This window comes from Elaeis guineensis, chromosome 1, assembly GCF_000442705.2.
Source record: "Elaeis guineensis isolate ETL-2024a chromosome 1, EG11, whole genome shotgun sequence".
Classification (NCBI taxonomy): domain Eukaryota; kingdom Viridiplantae; phylum Streptophyta; class Magnoliopsida; order Arecales; family Arecaceae; genus Elaeis; species Elaeis guineensis.
This window is the reverse complement of record NC_025993.2, coordinates 178,942,571-178,964,046: the sequence shown is the minus strand read 5'-3', so window position 1 is coordinate 178,964,046 and position 21,476 is coordinate 178,942,571. Positions and strand designations below refer to the sequence as shown.

Below are 21,476 nucleotides of genomic sequence, written 5' to 3'. Positions count from 1 at the left end.
AAAAAACAAATATAACAGGAAGCTACAGATGGATAGGCATCCCTCAAAAGTCAAAATCAAGAAGACCGGAAGACTTGGGGAGTCCTCTTCCTCTCAATCTCTCTAATTTGGGCCCCAAGAGATGGATGGGCATCCCTCAAAACGAAGTAGATGGGAGGGCTTGGGGAGTCCTCTGCCTCTCAATCTCTCTAATTTGGGCCTCAAGATCCATGTAGATTACGCAGCTTAAAAAGAAAGAAAGAAAGAAAGAAAGAAAGAAACGGCACAAGAGGAATTACCTCAGCGGCATTTCCTCATTCTCTTTTTCCCTTGTTATGCAAAACATCACATGTGACGGACGGAACCCAACATTGTCGTAACGATCGTTATAACAGCCGAAGTCCGTTCAGATCCAGGTCCACAAGTTCCACAGGAAGAGCCCGAACGATCGTAGCCATAGAAAGGCGGAGAAAATGGCCGGGCTGGAGAGCCTAATCTGCCCGATGCGATGCGGCGGGGTGGCGAAGTGCTCCATCTTCCCCTTTCTGCCGGCCGCTGGCTTCGCTCGGGGATGGAAGTGGGAGAAGGCCGGACGTATGACCGTTGCCATCGCCGCCAGGCTTGGCCGGGAAGACCCTGATTTGCTTCTCCGAGCAGCTCTCAGGGCGGCGTCCCTTCGATTCCAAGAGACCCTTCGCCCAGGTTTAGATTGCTTCGAGTTTCTGTGCTTTCTTGTTTCCGTTGTTTCGTGTTATTCGAACAGTGAGGTCCAGAAGCACAGAACCTATTTGAAGGAATGCTTAAAAGACAATCCTAGTGTGATATCGACAAGAGAAAGCCCTCTTCTTCTTTTTTTTGTCCTTTAACGATCTTTCTAGCAAGTATAGAAGGTAAAACTACCCAAGGTTTGATATTTTGTGAAAATCCCTCTAAGAGGAGCGGAAAATAAGCATGCCGTTCTCAACTATCGGGTGAGATTAGGGTTAAATACCTTCTTTTTAGCAGTATTTTTTTTCCTTACTTCCTTGCCTAGTTATATATTTTTTTTTCCATAATCTTGGCAAAATACTTGGAAGAGAAAGACCCAATCTCTGAAGAAGAATTTATATTATTTGGATGAGGAGAAATATGCATAATGTTATGTATGGTCTAGCTTATCAAGCTTTAAAAGCGGGAGTTTTTTGCTTTGGTTTTCTCCTGAAAGATGCTGAGGCTTAAAAAGCTGTGGTACCCCGTGAGAAAATCAAGTTCACTTGTTGAGTAGTTTGGAAAAGAGGTTTTTTTTTCATTCTATATTTTTGTGCACGTATGCATTCTTCATTGTGGTATTCTTATGCTTGTTTTATTTTTTATTGATGTGACTGTTGAAGTTGGTAAAAGGAAAGCTTGATTTTCTTTTTTTTTTAAATTTTTCACGTGTTTTCCATTTCATGTTGATGTGAATCTTGAAGTTTTTTTTATTGCAGCCATGTGCATGTGTTAACATTTTTATTGTTGTGGTTTTTGAGTCAGAAGCAATGTAAGCTTGACATGATTATACTCAATGAATGCGGATTGACGATGATGTTTTGTTTATTTTTTTTAAAAACCTTGGAAGTATCATTCATTCAAAATTTGTAGCACTGAACATAGTAAGTGAAAGGCATAAAATATCCTATTTCAAGCACAAAGAGCTAATGATTTTGTAAATTTTTAGGCTACATATTAGTCTTTCATGTAGATTTCTTCTCTTTTAGTTTCCATTACATCAGTAGGATTCTAGTTATTTTTAAACAATTCTCATAATTCACCATCAATAGCTGGGACTGGTTACTCTAGAAAAATTGGTCGATATGATTGGTTAATTCATTTGTAAATTGATATTTGATTGATATTCTGAACAACAGATCCTCTTTTCGTTGATCCATATGCCAGCTGCCTTCTTTCCCCTGTCAATGGTCATCAGGATATGGAGGAACAACCTCCAGTTTTAACAACTACACTATCTCCATATCACTATAGGTTAGCAACAAAATTCCTTGATGACAAATTGCTTAGTTTGGTGAGCAGTATGGACGAACTGAGGCAGGTATTTGATAAATTTAAAATTTGTAACATTCCTTGTTATATCATGGTCGGATTAAGGTTCCCTTATACTCCATAGATTGTTTTGTTGACAGATGGTATGGACACCCGCCCATATAGGCTGAGTTGGCCTCAGCCATCCATTGTATATGATGTCTCTCCAGGAAGAGTCTTCAAGGTAGCGTCTCAAAGGCTTAAAGGTGAGCGACCTCTCTCAAATAAAATTTTCATAATTGTGAAATTTCTCTGCTTCTCACCCTGGAAGGAGGCTCATACTTTTCTTCTGCTTGCTTTGTTATTTAACTTTATGATTATCTGATCACTAGAACCACAATAACCATCTTTTGTCATAATAGGGGGAAATTCTATTCTAATTTATAGAGATCATGAGCTGTTGTGAGAATGGTGAGTGCTTTTTACCCATGAATTGCAAGTGTGACTTTCTAGATAATTAGGACAACCTGAAGGAGGAGTTAAATTGACATTTTGGAATTGCTTCCCCCCTTCCTTTTTTCTTTTTTCTAGTTTATTGTAGGTTTCCTTGGTTAAACAAATAGCAAATGTTGAGACATGGATATTCCTAATCCCAAAAGCTCTTTTTCACATTCTTGATTTAAGAAACTTGAGTACAAAGTTTGACTGCATAACTAAGATTATTTTTGGCTGCTGGCCTCAAAAAAGGAAAAGAAACGAAGCTGGCGCATAAAAACCAAGCTTTAATGTTATTGTGTAGTTAATAAATGAATCTTGGAATTGCTTTGCATTATGCCTTTATAACATGGTGTACATTGTAAGAAATGTCTTCTAGTTTGGTTCAAAGAGGGATCCTTGACAAAAAAGGAGAAAATATTAGGGAGTATGAAAAATGCTTTCATAGACTTGTCAACATCTACAAGATGTGAAAATAACTCGATGAGATGTCCCTTTATCTATGAATCACTTACATAATCACCCAATCAAGTTGGTGTTGGATATTTTGGTATTCAAGTGGGAAAAGATTGATAATGGTAAAGTCTAATTTCTAAGCTATGATAGCAAATCATCTAAATAAGGAGCAATATTGAAATGAATAGAAATATTATTGGTTTATCTCGGTCAAAATGGTAGGCCATAGATTTTTCAGAAATATCCCAAATTTACTTTAACAAGGATACATAAAGAAGGATTTTTGAGAAATTAGCTATAATAGCAAAAATTGGATAGCTATCCATTTTAAATGTTGATATCAATATGCGATGATTAAATTTTTCATCTTCTCCTTTCCTTAACCACGCCCATCCTTGCACATTGTAATGCCATAGCAAGCCTTCAACATGTACCCTCCCCCTTTCATTTAATCTTCATGTTCCGTCTTCCCTGACTATGGTGGATCCATTGTTTTCTATAACAGCTATGAACACCATCCACCTCATCCATCTTTCCTCCTCAATGGTGTTGCTTGTTTTGATTGTTTGATCTTCCAACTGGAAGGCTGAAACTGAGGTCTGTCGTATCTACCTGTATCACCCTATACTGACCATATTGTACCCTACCAGTAAGGTGCCAGTATGCTATTGAGGTTTGGTCTGGTATATTAGCTGAACCAGTTTGTATTGATCCTAACAGACAGGAACTGCCCATGCTGCCCGATATTTACCCATATCACACTGTTTCAGGCTGTACATTTGTTAGGAGTGAGAGAAGCATTGAAAGCTTGTCTCAGTTTGGGGTACATATTGTACCATATGACAGTACCATTCTGAACCAGTGACGTACAGTTATGGTTCTTGGTATTAGTTTTGCAGACTTTGACTGAAACCCTTCTTGGCCAAGCTAAGATCCTATCCTATAGCTCTCATGGCCAGCTATTAAGCATGGGAAAATTAGGGCTGCCCACCTCTCATCTGACCAAAGCACCAGAGTTGATGGATTTTTTGGAACATGATGCTTGAGATCTATATCACTAAGCAAGCTGCCACCATTCTTCACCACTTTCTATCTACTTGAACCCTCTTTTCTCCAGCAACTGTTAGACCTGGATATTCCTCATCTCTTGAATCCCAAGCAATTCTCAGTTAATGTATCCATCTTGTACCATTTTTTTTGGATATTTCATTTTGTAATGGCCAAGAAAATTTATCCCAAGCAAATATCAGTTAATGACAAATTGATGTGTCTAAACAAATGGAAACAATGTCCCTATCTTGTTATTATCTTTTCACTTAAGAATGTAAAGCCACTTCCACATGCAGATGGTATCCCCTGTTCTTGTTGGTTCAGCTAATCAAGTACTGTTCAAATAAGGGAAGGGAGCAGATCTAGTTGGCTAAAATAGGGGATCTAGTTGGTTGACATAGGTGGCTCATTGGGTGACTAAGTACGATGGGGATCACTTGTGAAAATACACAAATAAACAAGGCCGACACATCGGTGAGAGCCTCATCAACATTTTATAAAGAATGCTCAACTTAAGAGGCTCATGTGTCTGATCCAACATAAGGAAAGATTAACTTGGTTTTTTCACGAAGAGGGGGACTGTACAAGTACCAAATTGTGTAAATCTCTTGTGTGGAAGGTGTTGTAATTTGGACAAAGATAACAACCTCCTTATTATATTAGTTGCGCATGTCAAGTTAATGGCTTGATTTCACTATTGCTTCTGTTGCTGTATCTTTGATGCTTAAGTCCCCTATTTCATGATCATACTCTGTGTGAACATACATGCATTGCATGAAGGGGATGGGGGTCGGTTAAGACTGGGGTGTCTTTTCCTTTAGGAATCTTTACATATATATCCAGCAACAATGTTATGAAAATCTTCATGCTATCTGTACCTATGAAAGAGGTGACAATTATATGTCACTGAAGATACTAGGTGTTTTGTTTGCTTAACTTACAATATGAACAAGCTAAACACGAAATGGAGGTGGAAGGGACCTTTTTGAAGATTTCTGAATAGACATCTATGAGAAACTAACCTCTAAGTCATAATTGTCCTATGTCTAAATCTCATAGACTATATGATGTTAAACATATCCAATTGATCATATATATATATATAAAATATGTATGTATGTATGTTTGCGTGCATGCATGCAAGCTAATAATTTTGCAGATAGGTTTTTTCAGAAAAGGATTATAGAAGTTTTTTCAGAGAAGGATTATAGAACAATCTTTCCATGTATTGACCGGCTTCATTTAGACCTTATGCTAGTACAGTTCTTCAATCTTTATCAATAAGCTTGCTACTGTATCTGTCAAAAAAAATCATATTGAAAGAGTTTTAGAAAAACATAAATGGTGGAAAATAGATTAAAATGGTTTAATCAAGATCAAGGAGGTTGAATATATTTGTAACTGGAAGTGGTGAAGCCTTAAAATGAAGTGGCTATAGAAATCACAATTTTTTTTTTAAAACTATTATTATTATTTTTAATGAAGGAATCCATGATCTTGATAGAAAAAAAGGAGAAAAGCCTTAAAAGGAGCGGGAGACAGCTTTAAAGAGGTTGCAACAGAGACTTGGTAAACCCTGTTATGAAGAGCATGACATTTGATAGGAATGTATGGTCAATCTAATGTCAAATCGGTGCATTAGGAATCATGATATTTTTTTTTCCTACTTTTCCTGTTTTCATAAGAGCTAATTGGTGATGGTGATGATTGAATTGATGCAATGCCAACTCAGAATATTCTCTTTGCCATTACCTTGTGTTCTTTCTCATATAAATTCTAGCACATATGCATACATCATGTCATAAATTTTGGACTTATGACATGCCTCATGCCCTTTTTTCCTTGGATATAATAGGTACAGGAGCTAAAATTTCAAGAAACTGCATGCTAGTCCATGTTCCTCTAGAATCTTCTGATTTACAGGCGATTTTGTGTGAGAAAGGCTTTAAAGGTGACAAACCAAGTTTATGGGTGCTTCAGGTGAAACATGGACTGTCAATTTACAATACAACTATTTCTCACAAGATCGTTAGAACTTACAACCATATAGTTTGTTTAACTTGACACTTTGTCACCACCTTGCATGTTTATTCCAGTTTACTAGTTCTTGTTTTAGAGCAATCAACAAGTTGAAAATTTCTTGTACCAGTTGAAATAATGATTTACGGTCAGTTGAGAAGCTTAAGCTACCAATTTGCAGCTTCTTCTACTGTCATAGAGGTCCCTCATATATTCTAGATAGCCCTGACCTGCTTTAGCAATTACTATCATAACATGCTTATGAGGGTAAATACCGACATTTAGGTTCCTTGCAGGGGCTACCGCTGTTGACTTCAATAGGCTTGAAAGACATTTTGTTTGCTATCAGCAATTTAGCCATGAAAGGAAGCATTTTAATTGGAGAATTGCCTCTCTGTTTGCTGGGGACAGAAGTTGGAAACATGGTTGATTCATTCTTCTACTGCCAGTCTCTATTCCTCTTCTTCGACCATTCAGTTTCACTTGTGATAATTGCTTGGCATTTTTCCTCTTTTCTTTTGGCAGGCTACAGTGCAGAAGTACATGGAAAAACTTTTTATGAGTCATGGTTTCAGATCTGATGTATTTGACTATGGTGAAGTTGCAAAAAACATGCTCTTGGATCCGCCATCAGGAGCTTATGAGAATGTTCTTTTCCTTGCAGAACAGTTGCAGTTATCTGATGCTCAGGTAATAAAACTTGGATGAATCCAAGCTTTTATTGTTCTATTCCATTTCATTTTTCATTAGCTTCAATACTATTTTAACCCAGAACTATTAGAGGGAGTGCTAGCAAGTGTGCAGAATGATGCAGCAATTGTATAACAAGGATGTCCAGTAGGTTCACCATTCATAGACTAATTAATCTACCTGAGTCTAGCAAAAAGATGGAAGATCACATGTATGCTTATTCATCCTCATGTTTTCCTAAGATGGAGTCCTTGCTTACTTTCTTGGTGATCCTAGTCTAGAACCATAACAAGATCCAATTTTATCATAAAGCATGATTGGTGATATATGGTATCCCAATTTGATAGGGGTATGAGTCTACTGTTTCTATCCCCTGTTAAGGCTTCTTCTTTTATCCTGTCTCCTCTTTTTAACTATACTGGAAAGTCACCCATTAACTTTGGGAACGATTGATAGTTTTCACACTTGGGCGGCAGAAATGAGGTTTCCAAACACCCTGTAAATGCAGGCACGAGCTGATAACTTATTGGGAGATAAGCACCAGCATTGCAGCATATTTAGTGTGAATCATCCTCTTTTTTCTTTGAAAAGAAACTTTGTGATTGAAGCTGAAAATACTGATCTTGTAACCCTATTAAACTGGTATTTGTGAATTGGCTCTAACTTTGATTGCTTTATGTGCATACCAATGTTTATAATCATGGTGCTTTCCACTAGCAAAACCTCGTTCACTATGTTGACGTGAGATTTTAACTGAGATGAATCTAAATATACATTTGTTAAGTGCATGGACTGAACTGACATGAATATTTCCTTGCATTTCTCTTTCCTGATCATAGATGGAGAGCTGGTGGATGCACTTTGAAAGGATAGAGGAAGAAGGTGATGAAGAAGGATTTGAAGAACTGTAGCATCCTGAAGAAACCACTGGTTTGAAAGTTGATACAGCGATTCTGTTAAATGCTAATAACATCTTTGGGCACAAAGTTCTGTAAGTATCAACATTTGACTTTCCAAAATGGAGTTCCGACAAATTACTATTTAGGCCTTTTTTTGTTTGTGGGCTTTTCATGTATATGCATTGCATGTTTACTTTATATATATATATATATATATATATATATACATACATACATATATATAATTTTTTATTTTTTGATGTAAAAGGAAGGCTAAAATCCACCCAGTGTGTTTTATTAAGTGGAGTTAAAAACTCAAGAACATAATGCTAGTTTGGCATGAAGCCAAACTTAAGATAGGGCAAAAAAGATAAAAAACATGTTCCTTTTTCGACTGGGGTTTGTCCTAAAAGAAAGGTGGGACAAATCGATAACCAGATGTTATCCCAGGATGGTTTTTTTTCATGTTATTTCACACTGAGGGGATAACGTAAGAGGTGAAGATCCCCCTTGACTAGTCCTCATCCGTTTCTAAGTCCCTCTGGCTTTTGTGATGAACTCCTACATTTTCTTCCAAAAATGATTCCTTGAAACCATTGTCCAGCTTTCCAGAAGAAAGAATATTTGCTGCTTGACTCTATCGAGTGAGGAGGCTTCAAATCGAAATATTCAATTCTTTCTTTCCATCCACAAAACCCCGCATAAAGTGGCTATCATACAATCCCATGCTTTTTTGCTGGTTATGTTGGTTATATTTTTTTTCCTGATTAACCACAATGATTGGATTGTGTTTGGAGCAAAGTTTTAGTATTAGAGAACCTATTTAGTATGAGAACAATGGCATGACCACGGAGCCAGTGTACTTGGTTTTCCTTGGTCTGTGAAATTACTATCACAGAAACTAGTGCAATTTCACTTTCTTGTTATTCTATCGGTGCAGATTAACTTCTGCTCTGCACTAATTTAGCTTATGTTTTACTAGAATCCTGCATGTGTGATTTTTCCTCCTTGTTGTTGGAGCCTGGGCCAGGAGAGGAGCGATGGAATTACGATTGTTCACCTCTCCCGTGCCATCTGGTGAGCTGTAGAAAAACCGACATGGTGGGGGCCATGGATGCGGGTGTCCAGTTTTTTGATAAGGATGGGGCCCAGATTTATGTTTTGGAACTGGCTGCATGAAGTTCCATTGAAAGAAAAAAAATATTTCCGTTGAGAATTTTCCAGCAACTGGGGCATTGATGAGACCCTAGGGTAGTGTTCAGATAGACAAAAACCCGCAACCAACTGTTGTTGCAGTCGATGATTCGATAACACTCGTTTACATCAACATGCCATTATATGAACAGAGAAGATAAATCCAAACCATCTCATGGTATCCATCACTAACCAAAAGAAAATAAAAGATCAGAAACAAAACTTACAGGTTTCTATCAGTGCGTTTGCAAATTTTTGGATCAAATTTGTTGATTGGATCACCGGCCTGATTGGAACTCGATCATTGATGGAACGGATGTGTTTTTCACCATCTAAATGCCACACGAGAAAAAAAATTGTATTGGATTAAATTGTACAAACAAAATAATTGATCACAAATCTTAATCTTTTCATTGGAAAATCAAAGAGACAAAAGATCTTCACTGTGTTTTTTTCTCACAGAAGGACGGAGCACTTTTGCCCACGCACCCCACATTTTTTGTCTCTGTGCAATTCCCTTTTATATTCATTCACTAGCACAAACTATCGTGGCCCATGTCCCACTCAAAAGAAAGTGCCACACATGCCACTAAGTCATGCAGTTCAGCGGTTTACAAAACTGCTTTTTTGAATCAGGCTGGATCAACCTATCATAGGCATCCATCCAGATTTTCAACATCTCTCACTCGCACATGATGGAATTGACATGGTGAAAATTCTCTCTCATACACATTCATACATGACAAGTAGATCATGCAACTAGCAAGTACACTAGAGCAATAATATCATGCATCTATTAGGGATACATAATTACTAATGATCCAATTCTCAAAGATTTATTCGTTTCTTGCCGTATTTCAGACTAATTTTGTTACACACGTTCAAATATCTTTGATCCCTCATTTTTACAAATGACATACTATCGCAAAGAGTATACTTGATCTTTCTCATATAATATATTCACAATTATGTCTCACATAGACAACATAATTGATTGGTCAGTGAATATATCTCTAGATATAAACAAAAATTAGTCTTTCTTTCTGACTTGAGTCTATTGGTCTCAACACAATTGCTTTCCTAGATATGTTTCATAAAGTCAAATCTCTCATGGCCATCGGTAACACGCTAAAGTAGTGATCATTGAAATTAAGACTTGAAAAAACAATCAAAAGTCAAAAGGGTACTAAGATTTTATAAATCTCAAGGGTTTCACACACTGAGGAAGCAGGGATCCATCCACTCACTTCCCTTATTGGTCGACTATCACATGTGGTATGAATCACATGCTACGATGTTCTTTTTCTTTCAAAGAGAGCGTATGTTATTAATTTTTTTAATAATAGCACCATGCAGACTTAAGTTCAGATACATCCCGGTATCTAATCTGAGTTCTCCAATTGCTCCACATAATTTCTTTCACTTGAGAATTCATGTCTGATGACTAATAGGCTAAGATAGATAGTAGGCGCATCCATCTTGATCATAAATAAATTCACTAATATAACCTCGTCTTGAATTACTATCATGGCGACTTTTCATTCTTTTGAGGATTGAAGTCTCATCTCTGCATGTTTTTTACAAACGTCAGAGGTGGTTGTCTGTGTGAGAAGGCCAATCTTATGCCTATTAGACATACTTTTCTCTTGTGCGCCCAATATGCAACGTGTGTATTTAAGTCTAACGATCTCACGTGGACAGCTCATGGGCACGTGGATCATAATTCTCACATAGAAAACTCATAGGCACAAATTGAATGAAAAATAAACATCAACATTCATTCATTTAAAGATTATAAACAATACACAAAGTATTATATAGTACATCAATATTATATTCTATGCAAGCCCAGAGATCTCATATGTCTCAAAAATACATCTCTAGATATAGGTTTCGTCAGGGGGTTAGCTATCATCTCATGTGTAGAAATATATTGCACACTAATTTTCTTTTATACAATAATGTCTCTAACAAAATTATACTTGGTATCAATGTGTTTGATACGACTATGATATTTAGGATCTTTAGTGAAGGCAATAGCTGCTTGGCTATCACAATTTATAATCATTGGACCATCATTATTATTTCACGTTCCTAAATTTTCAAGAAATCTTCATGACCGAACAGCTTCTTATATCCCAGCAAAATATGCTATAAATTCTGCTTCCATCGTGGACAGAGATACATAGGTTTGTTTCTTGCTACTCCAAGATATGGCATCATAATCGAGCAAGAATATATATCCTGATGTCGATTTACACTCGTCTAGGTCCCCTTCATAATCAGCATCAGTGTAACCTATCAAGTGCAGATCGGATCCCTGATAATAAAGGCAATAGTTTGTGGTTCCTTTCAGATATCTCAGCACTCTCTTGACAGCCTTCCAGTGTCCACTTTCAGGATTTGATTGGTACTGACTTACAAGACCAACGGCATAATATATGTCTAGTCGTGTACATATCATTGCATACATTAAGCTTGGATATAACTTCTCTCTCTTTTGAAGTTTTTTGGACATATAGTGAGGTTTAAGTTGTCGCCTTTTCTGATCGGAGTCTCATGAGGTTATAATTTGACATGTTAAATCGCTCAAAAATTTTTTTAATATACGACTCTTGTGATAGAGGTAAAAGCTTTTTGGAACGATCTCTATAGATTTTAACATCAAGTATAAAATTCGCTTCTCCCATATCTTTCATCTCAAAGTTCGATGCTAACCACTCCTTTACAGACCGGAGAAATTTCATGTCATTTCCAGTCAATAATATATCATCCACATAAAGTGACAAGATTATGAATTTATCTTTGGATCGCTTCACATAAACACAGTGGTCTTCTTCAATCATTTTAAAATCATCGGAGATTATAGCCTGATGAAATCTCAAATACTACACTCTAGATGATTGTTTAAGGTCATATATAGATCTCTGTAATTTACATACTTTATGCTCTTGATTTTTAATAATGAGACCTACGAGTTGCTCCATGTAGATTTCTTCATCTAGCTCACCGTTCAAGAACGCCATCTTAACGTTCATTTGGTGTAATTCTAAGTCCAACTGACTATTATGGCTAGAATAAGGTGAATCGACGTAAATCTTACCATCGGTGAGAAAGTTTCTTCAAAATCTATACCTTCTTGTTGGGTGTAGCCTTTTACCACTAGATGAGCCTTATATATTTTTATGGATCCATCAACCTTTCATTTGATTTTGAGAACCTACTTATTCTCAATTGCCTTGCGGTCGGGCGAAGGATCAACAAGTTTCTAGACTTGATTGACCTTCATGGAATCCATTTCCTCTTCCATTGCTTTCTTTCATTTTTTCCTTGTAGGACACGAAAGAGCCTCGAAAACTGTCCGAGGTTCCTCATCATCCTGAGGTGATACGATCAAAGCTTCCCCTTCGATTTCAAAACATCAGTGGGGAATGATTTTTCGTTTACTTCTCCCACTAGGCTCAAGAGGCTAAGGTGTTTCTCTTACAGCCTCGAGAAGTAAATTCCTCTCACTGGAGGTTGGGGTGTTTCTTTGACAGCCTCAAGAGGTAAATTTCTCTTACTCAATTCAGGAGTTTGAGACAAACTTAGTTATCCCATAATAGATCATACACTAGTGAAGTCAGGATCCTCCAACTCATAAAGTATATCCTCTTTGCGTATTTCACCTCTACTAGGAAAAACATCTTTCAAAAATATGGCATCTCAAGACTCAAACTCAGTCACACATCCATCTATTTGTTTACCTAAGAAAATATACCCTTTCGAGTATTGTGAGTATCTTATAAAGATACTTTTCTTTCCTCTCGAACTTAGTTTTCCAAACTTACTGAAAAGATCGTGAACATAAGCTGCACACCCCCAAGGTTTTAATGAACTTAGGTCGGGCCTCCTACCAGTCCATAGTTCATAAGGGGTGGAAGAGACGGATTTAGAGGGCACATAGTTAAGTATATAGGCAGCGGTTAGTAAAGCATCCCCCCAATACGAAATTGGAAAAATTGCTTATGCCATCATAGACCTAACTATTTCTAAAAGGATTCTATTCCTCTTCTCAGCAACTTCATTTTGTTGTGGAGTTTCAGGAATAGTTAATTATCTAGTTATCCCCTTGTCATTACACAATTCCTTGAATTGCTCAAATAGATACTTCCTTCCTTGCTCTGTTCTCAAAGTTTTCACTTTCTTTTTCAATTGATTCTCGACCTCATTGAGGTAAAGTTTGAAGTACTCCAGTGCCTGGGACTTATGAGAAATCAAGTAAATATGATCGAAACGAATAAAGTCATCTATGAATGTAATAAAATATGAGGCACTATGCCTCATCCTCACATTCATTGGTCCACATATGTCAGAATACACTAATTGCAATGGATACTCGGCTCTCGTACTATTCTCAAAAGATTTTCTTGTTGCTTTTCCAACTAAACAAGATTCACAGCAAATTTACTTTGATGAGAGAACCCGATAAGCCCTCTCGAGCCAACCTATTCATTTGATCTTGTCCAATATGCTCTAGTCTAGCACACCAAACATTCACATTTTCTACAAGTAGCCCTAGAAAATGAAGTTAAAGAAAAACAAACATAACTACATTGTTCAGCATCCAATACAAAAAAATCATCCATAATGTATCCATAACCATAATAAGTAGTACCGTAATTAATTACAAGACCAGTGCTAGAAAAATACAAAACATATCCTAGATCCATAAGAGAGACAACAGAGATCAAGTTTCATCGAATTTCAAGAGCATATAGGACATCATACAGGAGTAAGGCACGGCCACCAAGCAAGTCCAATTTACACGTGCCATTAATTTTGACTTCAACTCTAAAATTATTTTCCACATATATCCACTTAGAACCAGTGAAACTCCGACGATACTCCATAAATGCTCCTCGATCTCTTGCTATATGGACGGTTGATCCCGAATCTATAATCCATAAAAGATAAGATTTAGTGAGTAATATAGTACTAGAAATGCAAATCATATTCAAAGAAGTGAGAAATAATGTTAGCTTCTTCGGCTTAGAGCATTCACAAGCATAGTGGCCCAAATTGCCACAGTTGTATTACTTTTGCTTACTCTTGTCCCTCTTCTTTTCAAACCGCTTTTTCTTATTACGATTGGATTTGTTTCTCTTAGGTCTAGGGCCGGTATCCTTTTCTTTATCTTTTTTGATCTAGAACCTTTTTCACTTTGAACTAGAAGCTTTGTAAGAGCTCGACTCGACTACATAAGCCTGCCCAAGAAGCTTCACAGCACCAAACCACTCATCTTCTAACTCAACGTGTCGGGCAGCATTAGCGAAAGTCCTGATAATTTCATTGTGAGTCAAGTTTACCTTCATATGCTCCCACGATTCTAGTAGGAAAGCGATCATAGCTTGTACTTGCTGTTCATCAGTGAGGATGTGATCAACTGACTTCAGCTCTCTAATCATATTTGACATCTCTCTCAGTTGTTGCTTCACTATATGATTGAAGCACATCTTATAAGTATCAAACTTGATGGTCAGCTATCTCAGCTTTGACACAGTGGTGCCTCCATATTTCTCTTTTAAGGCTACCCACAGCCATATGCTGTGCCATAATCCTTGTATTCAAAAGCAAGGTCATAATTCATTGAGCTTACCAAGATGCCTCGAGCAATAGCATCTACTTTCTTCCAAGTCTGGTAAGTTTCTGTGGCACGCCTGTGCTGAGTTGAAGTACCCTCACCGGGGTCAGCCAATACATGATTAACAGCCTCGAGAACCTCTTGCTCTTCAAGAACATATCTAATCTTGAAGCTTGATATATTGTAGTCCTCGCCGTTCAGTTTTTCGTCCTTGTTAAAGTCAGCGATAATATTTTTTGATGCCATCTGTAAGTTCAAATTATACAAAGAGACAATGTACTACTTAATGCCCAGTATAACACATATTTATTTTACCAAAATGCAAACAAAATTGATGATAAACTAACATAAGGCATGAAGTCGAAAGTTCACTAAGTTTACAATCATCGTCTATGAACCAAATGTCCAATCATCATTAATTTAGTTTCATAATGCAAAATTTTGGTTCTTGTGCATTTAGTATTTTAAATATCACAATCATTTGCATGAGAACTCCCGATCATTGTAATGTTCTCTAACAATTAATAAATATGCAATAAAAAGCATGCTAATAAATATTGCATTCATAGAAAAATTAAACGTGCATATATAATAACACATAATAATTAGGACAAATTGAAACTAGAAACAAAGAGTCTTACATACATAGCTACATAAGCTATTTAACACATATGATTCCAAAGACTTAATCTTTAAACAAAATATTAGTGCTGCCACCTAATAACTCTATGTCTCCTCGGGATCATCTCCTCCACGTCATTGAGCACTCTCATGATTGTTCCTTGGACCCACGGCATTCCTAAGTTTGTATCTTGATGGACTCGGAAGCTAGAGCTTATCGAGTATAAAGTAGTCCTCGTAGCCCTCAATATCATGAACTTTTTTAACTAATGCTCTGACAACTTGAGCGTATGTAGTGATATCTTTCCTAAGATAGATATCTATGAGAAGAGAGGACCAATACTCATTCATCATGGTACACAAAGTGATGATCCTTAATGATTAACTCATGAAATAGTCAGCATGAATGAGCTCCTTGATCATCTTGTTCATGATCTTGATGTGAGTGAGCACATCATGCCCAAGTCTCATACAATAATGATGCAATTCAAATATCATCTCCTTGACTTATTCTCTTTGAGCCATAGTTCTAATGACTCTTAGCATCCTGATTACAAGTGGTCGCCTTGCTATTTTTCCTACAACACATGAAGGAAAAATATTTTTATCAGAGATGGCCATGCATCTCATGAACAAAACATAGAGCATACACCATAATGATGCAAAGTCACTTCTACAGTCGTTAATGTACAGTTCTAAAGAGTTACTGGAATTATGTGTTTAAATCTTTTTTTTTTAAATGAGACGTGAACTCATTTTTAGGCCCTAAAAAACTATTCATTTTCAAATGCCTAAGTCTCTCTTTAGGTTTCAGGATCATAATTTAGCCTAGGGACCTCCAAGCTTCCGATGATTGTAACAGGGACCTCAACCAATGCCTTCTGGGGTGGCATAGTGTGACCAGGTTCAAATGTCAGAAGACAAAACTCATAAATAGTGCTCCTTTCATCACACCACCTCTGTATGCATTCTCTGTGAGCAAATTTTAAAGTCCCAGAACAAGTACAAGGAGATACCATGTGTTGGTATCGATGTACCATTCCATACATTCACAGTAAAAATTTGGGTATGGGACATGGTGCAAATCACAGTGCTCAGATTATTTTAATACTTTATGTGTAGGGGTAGAATGCATTTGGATTTTCAAATATCACGTCAGATTAATTAAATAATAAAATAAGGAGCCATATGTCAAAATAAATCTAGTAACATGAATGTTATCAGATTTAATTAAAGAAAAGTAATATACATAACCAAATTGCACCAAAAACTTTCTGTTCTAGAATGTTAAACTGCTTATATCTCATGCCATTTACTTTCATTTCATATCAATTATACTAAATTTAATCAACATGTCGTAGACTTCTTTCATGTAAAATTTCATAGCCTAATGCAATGTACACAGTGACATGGCATTAGTGGTATCGAAATTCCATCAAATAAATATATGGCAATTCGGAGCAAATTTAATCATGCACACAGCATTTAAGCAGGCCAGAAAATAATCGAACTTTGTTCTGATATCAATGTAAGAAATTAAATTCAGAAGTGGAACTTATAGATTTCTACTAATGCATTTGCAAATCCTTGAAACGATGAAGAATATTATTGCTGCAAGGCTTCGGAAGTGAGGTCGGTAATGAATCGGACTGGAGAGCTGAAAGTTGCATCGACATGAATCATGAGCGAAACCTGCAAAAGAAGTCTCAAAACCATGAGGTACCCTCCGGTTTTGGATCCTCCGATGCTTAAGTCAGTCGAGGCCTTGAGAACAAGTAATGAAAATGGAGAAGTAGAAAGTAAAAAGTGAGAATTTGTGAGTGAAGAGAAGTAGAATGAACTCTAAGTGGAGAGAACTCTGATTCCTCAGTAAGAATCTTAGCAGAATTTTGTCTCTGTAAGTATAGACTTAGCTTGGACTTATCTTCTGAAGAGCACCTTGTCCTCTTTTATAGAGGGAGCTTGCTTAGGCCTTAAGAAAAGGTTGTTAGGTTGTTAGAGATCTGTTAGGCTGTTAGACCGTTAGAGATCTGTTAGGCTGTTAGGCTATTGGGTTGTTGTAACAGAATGGCCAGCTGTATAGAGATCATGGGGCAGCTGCCTATATGGTGCATGAGCTGAAATACAACAGAAAGGTAATCGCGGCTGAGCTGGATAACAGCTATCAGATAACCATACATAGATGTGGTGGAACATCAATAATAAACCGATGTGAAATAATTGATATAAGTAAATATCTGAACTGGATGCCATGCCTTGAGTAGTCGGTCAAAAACCGACGTAAATTCTGATTTGGTTGAAGGAGATCGATAGATAATCGAGGTGAGTATCCTACTTACTAGCAGTTCTGGACTAAGCCAACTTAGTGGATAATACTGAAGAGTCAGATCAGCTAGAGGTCGATGTGATCTGAGAGGATTTTTATCACAGATAACAATCTGCTGCCACATGTCCAAATGATGATGAGGTCAGCTTTCTGATAATCTTGACTTTCTGATGAGGTCGGCCTCCTAATGAGGTCGGTCTTCAAAACTCACATCGGTATTCTGATCAACTCGATAGCTTCTGAGCATGAGTTCTGAGGACATTAGCTGAGATGGCAAGATCCCATAATAAATATGAATAAATATAAATAATAATTATAAAAATTTATAAATAAATAGAAATCCAATGAGATGCTAATCTATGGGCATCAACATATCCACCCACATAATTATACATTGCTAGGGATGGAACTGCGCTCGGGCTGGCTCAACGCCCATCGGGTCGGCCCGACTTCGGGCCTTGCTTCGGGCCAGGCCCGAAACAGTTTAGGTCGGGCTTAGACCTATTTATAGGATCCATTTGTCTTTTGAACTGTACTCGGGTATACCTTTAGTCCGACTCGGGCCCGGGCCCGGCCCGAGCCCGAACCCAAAGTCCGACCCAATTAGAGCTCGATAACCCACGGTGGATAACATGCCATGTTACCCATTACGGTAATGTATCCACGGTGAATAACATGCCATGTTACCCCCTATATTTCAGTAGTTCCCAATTGACACAAAGGGCACGATAGACCGGGGGGTGGGGGTGGGTGTGGCACGGAGAAGCTGTTGGCACCAAAGGGAGGGGAAATGAGCATGGAGGGAGGTGGAGGAGCTACAGGCATCAGGGGGGAGGGGGACCGAATGCTGCGGCAGACGAGAAGGGTTGGGGGCAGATCGAGGTGGAGTTTACAAAGTGCGAGTGCTGCGGACTGACGAAGGAGTGCACGCCGGCATACATCGCACAGTTGTGGGAGCAGTATAGCGAGCAGTGGGTCTGCAGCCTCTGCGACGAGGCAGTCAAGGAGGCGCTCCACTGCCACATGAGCTTCTCATAGGACTTCCGTTCGACATCCCTGTCGGCCAACCCGATGGAAGATTTAATCGCCACCATGCACTACCTCCTTCGATGGAGCCTCGACTCATCGGGGGCTCTTCGGTCCACCTCCGTTAGTCCTTGCGGAAAAGATGACGACCGTAATGATGACTTTGAGATGGAGGAGCCGTGGGCGGAGAAGACACAGATGGTGCCAGGCGCGGGGGTTGGGTGCGGAGATGCCGCAGACAGAGGGAGGTGGAGGAGCCACAGTAGGAAAAGGTTAGGGCTCTATTTTTTTATTTTTTATTTTTATTTTATTTTTTTTAAAGACAGAGAAGTGGCTGAAAATTGGACTGATCCAATTGGATTCAAGCTTGGGCCCGAGCTGGGTTTGGGCCTGAGTTTTTTATAAACTTTCGGACCTAAGCCCGATAAAAAATTTCAAACCGGCCGTGGGCAAAGGTGTGGCCCGACCCGGCTCAGCCCATTTCCCGGCCCTAACATTGCACAACTGTGAATACGACAAGAAGACTCTAGCCGACAATCATATGCGGGGTCAAATATCAAAACATAGGCCTTCCCTTCAGACCCGTTAATGATTTTTAATATTTATTGAATGAGGCCGTTTGGATGGGAATAAGAAGTGATTTCGAAATTTACTCAAAAGTTAAATTTGAGCCGCAGAACTTTCATGGTAAATACCGGCTTCCCCACCAAATCCCGGCAGCCACAACATTGGCAAAAGAACTGATGCATGTCTATTTAGAAATCCTAAAGAGAAAAGGAGTAAAAAAAAAAACTTTAATCAACGTCTTCAATCATAAACGATGCTAAGCCTGTTTGTTTTTTTTATGCCCGCTGCACACAAAGCCCCATAACTCACAACATGCACTACACGATGCCAAGAAATCGTCCTTACAAATTTTTTTTAAAAAAAAGAATGAAAAAGAGATCCTAAAATATTTTCAGATTTCAGCTCTCCAGGTATCAATTAACAATCTGAAACAAGGGGCAGCGTAGATGAAGAAGAGATCGGACGCGAGCTTGAAGATGGGCTGGTCTCGTCAGGGATGTCGGAGGAATCAACGAGGCCTAGGATTTTGGCATGCTTCCGCTCGTCAACGACGTAGGTTCTGTTTGAGATTACAGCTGGCAGTAGAGTTTTTAAAGTTTTTAAAAAATAAAATTTTTGAAAATAAAATTTTTATAAAAAATTATTTATTATTTAGTAATCATATTTATAAAATATTTTGAAATTTTATTATTTATTTGATAACTAAAATAAAAAAATATTTTTGATATGGCAAAATGACAATAAAAGATATTACATAGTATTGTATAGTAGAAAATAATATAATATAATATAATATATTAAAATATTATTATACTATATAATATTATTATCATATAATATAACATAATATTATAATATAATATTATTATATTATTAAAATATTATTATATTATAGTATTATAATATAATAATATTATAATAGATTATATTATATGTCTATAACATAAATGTTATTACTTTTTAAAGTATTATTTTATTATATAATATTATTATCATATAATATAATACAATATAATATGCACTATAATATAATATTATTATAATTATGATGTAATATATAATTTAATATAATATAATGGATTATAATCTAATTTAATAATAAATTATAATATAAAAAATTATATTATATTATAAGAATATAATAATATTATATTATTAATAAATATTATTATATTAAATTATATTTTAATAGATTATATTAAAATATAATAATACTATAATAGATTATATTATATTTATAATATATCATAATATTAATTTATTATTATATTATATTTATAGTATAATAATATAATATGATATAATTATGAGATTTATTGGTGGATATTTCTGTCATTAAAAAAAAATTATTTAAATCAAAGTAGCTTCTCGATATTAGGTAAAAAATATTTTTTTAAAAAAAATTAAAATATTTTTTTTAATTTTTAAATTTTTTAATAAAATTAAAATAATTTTTTAATTTTTTATCAAATATCATTGCATCATTTCAAAAAACCATCTGAATGTCAGAAAATGCTTTCTCGTATTTTAAAACCTTAGCCAAACAGGGTCGTAGCCGAAGAAGGCCACGAGGAGCTCGTCTAGGATCTCACTTTCGCCGTCTACTTTCGTTTTTTACAGGGGAGGAGGCGGGCGGCATTTTATGTTCCTATTTTCTCCGGAAGCTTCGGATAAATGATTATTACGATGGCATATTTAGCAAGGCAACCCAATCTATTATTACTACGTAAATGATTCAATTCGGTGGATGCACGGCACTCATAGACTTCTATAGCCAGTACGTGTGATGAAAGTTGATGTTTTGATGATGTCTGATGATGCCATTAAAATGAAAAAAAAAGAAAAAGAATAATCAAATGCACGCACTCATAGATTTAGGATGAGCTCCATTAATGATTACAGTGGTTACATAAGTTATAGTTACGGAATATGATTTATTATTGTGTAAAATGAGGTAAATTGCCTTCCATAATAAGAAATGGAAGCTCATTTAATTTTTTTGTTGCTTGAAGGATCGGCATTTCTAAAGACTATTGCAACTCGTCACACTTCCAAACATTGAAAACCTTCGGGAGAGGATATCGAGCCTCAACAGTTTGATCCAAGGACATACCAATCAAAGATACGCTACAGCAACTGATATGCAAGAATTACAGGCCATTTGGCTGCCAAGCTGAGGAAGACTTAGTTTTGTCCCTCTTTCTCCGCTTTGCTTTGTAATATAGGTGAGATTCAGATGCACAAGTGTCCGATAGAAATACTACATGCCTTCTAACTTCCCATCTCATCCTAATCTAGTCATGGTCACAATCACTCTTTAATTAGTTGCTCACAGCTTGGGAGCAAGAATGGAGCGGGCTTCTCTTGGAAATATCGATATATTCAGCACTAATTGATTTGTCTCCAGGTTCAGTAGTATATTAGCAACAAAAATACCAACTCATCTGCCCTCATCAGGCCCAAAAAGAGGCAAAGATCCTAACTTCCTTTTTTTTTTTTTGGGTAAAAAAAGATCCTAACTTCCTTCACGGTA

General features: G+C 36.8%; 1 protein-coding gene across 8 annotated transcripts; it reads left to right on the top strand.

Moving 5' to 3' along the window:
* The first annotated feature begins 248 nt into the window (after positions 1 to 248).
* LOC105039855 (O-methyltransferase 1, chloroplastic) lies at positions 249 to 21,228 on the top strand. 8 transcript variants are annotated; one of them, XR_002163867.3, is made up of 10 exons: positions 255 to 681; positions 1,866 to 2,047; positions 2,123 to 2,243; positions 5,834 to 5,958; positions 6,294 to 6,422; positions 6,523 to 6,687; positions 7,527 to 7,678; positions 19,346 to 19,495; positions 20,564 to 20,720; positions 20,956 to 21,228. XR_002163867.3 is itself a non-coding variant. In XM_010916162.4 (7 exons), exons 1-7 carry the CDS (start codon positions 453 to 455, stop codon positions 7,596 to 7,598), a joined length of 1,023 nt encoding a protein of 340 aa, XP_010914464.1. In that variant the 5' UTR covers positions 255 to 452; the 3' UTR covers positions 7,599 to 7,731. The 8 variants fall into 8 exon arrangements, 3 of the variants coding, with proteins under 3 accessions (XP_010914466.1, XP_010914464.1, XP_073106642.1); XR_012137781.1 differs by having other exon boundaries at positions 20,491 to 20,720; XR_012137782.1 differs by lacking the exon at positions 20,564 to 20,720.
* Positions 21,229 to 21,476: the final 248 nt, after the last annotated feature.

Excerpts from the sequence above, each read along its gene's own strand:
- LOC105039855 (XM_010916162.4), top strand. The coding sequence starts at position 453 with ATGGCCGGGCTGGAGAGCCTAATCTGCCCGATGCGATGCGGCGGGGTG. Across the intron at positions 2,048-2,122 it reads GTATGGACGAACTGAGGCAG|ATTGTTTTGTTGACAGATGG; the intron begins GTATTTGATAAA and ends TATACTCCATAG. Across the intron at positions 5,959-6,293 it reads CAAGTTTATGGGTGCTTCAG|GGGCTACCGCTGTTGACTTC; the intron begins GTGAAACATGGA and ends GGTTCCTTGCAG.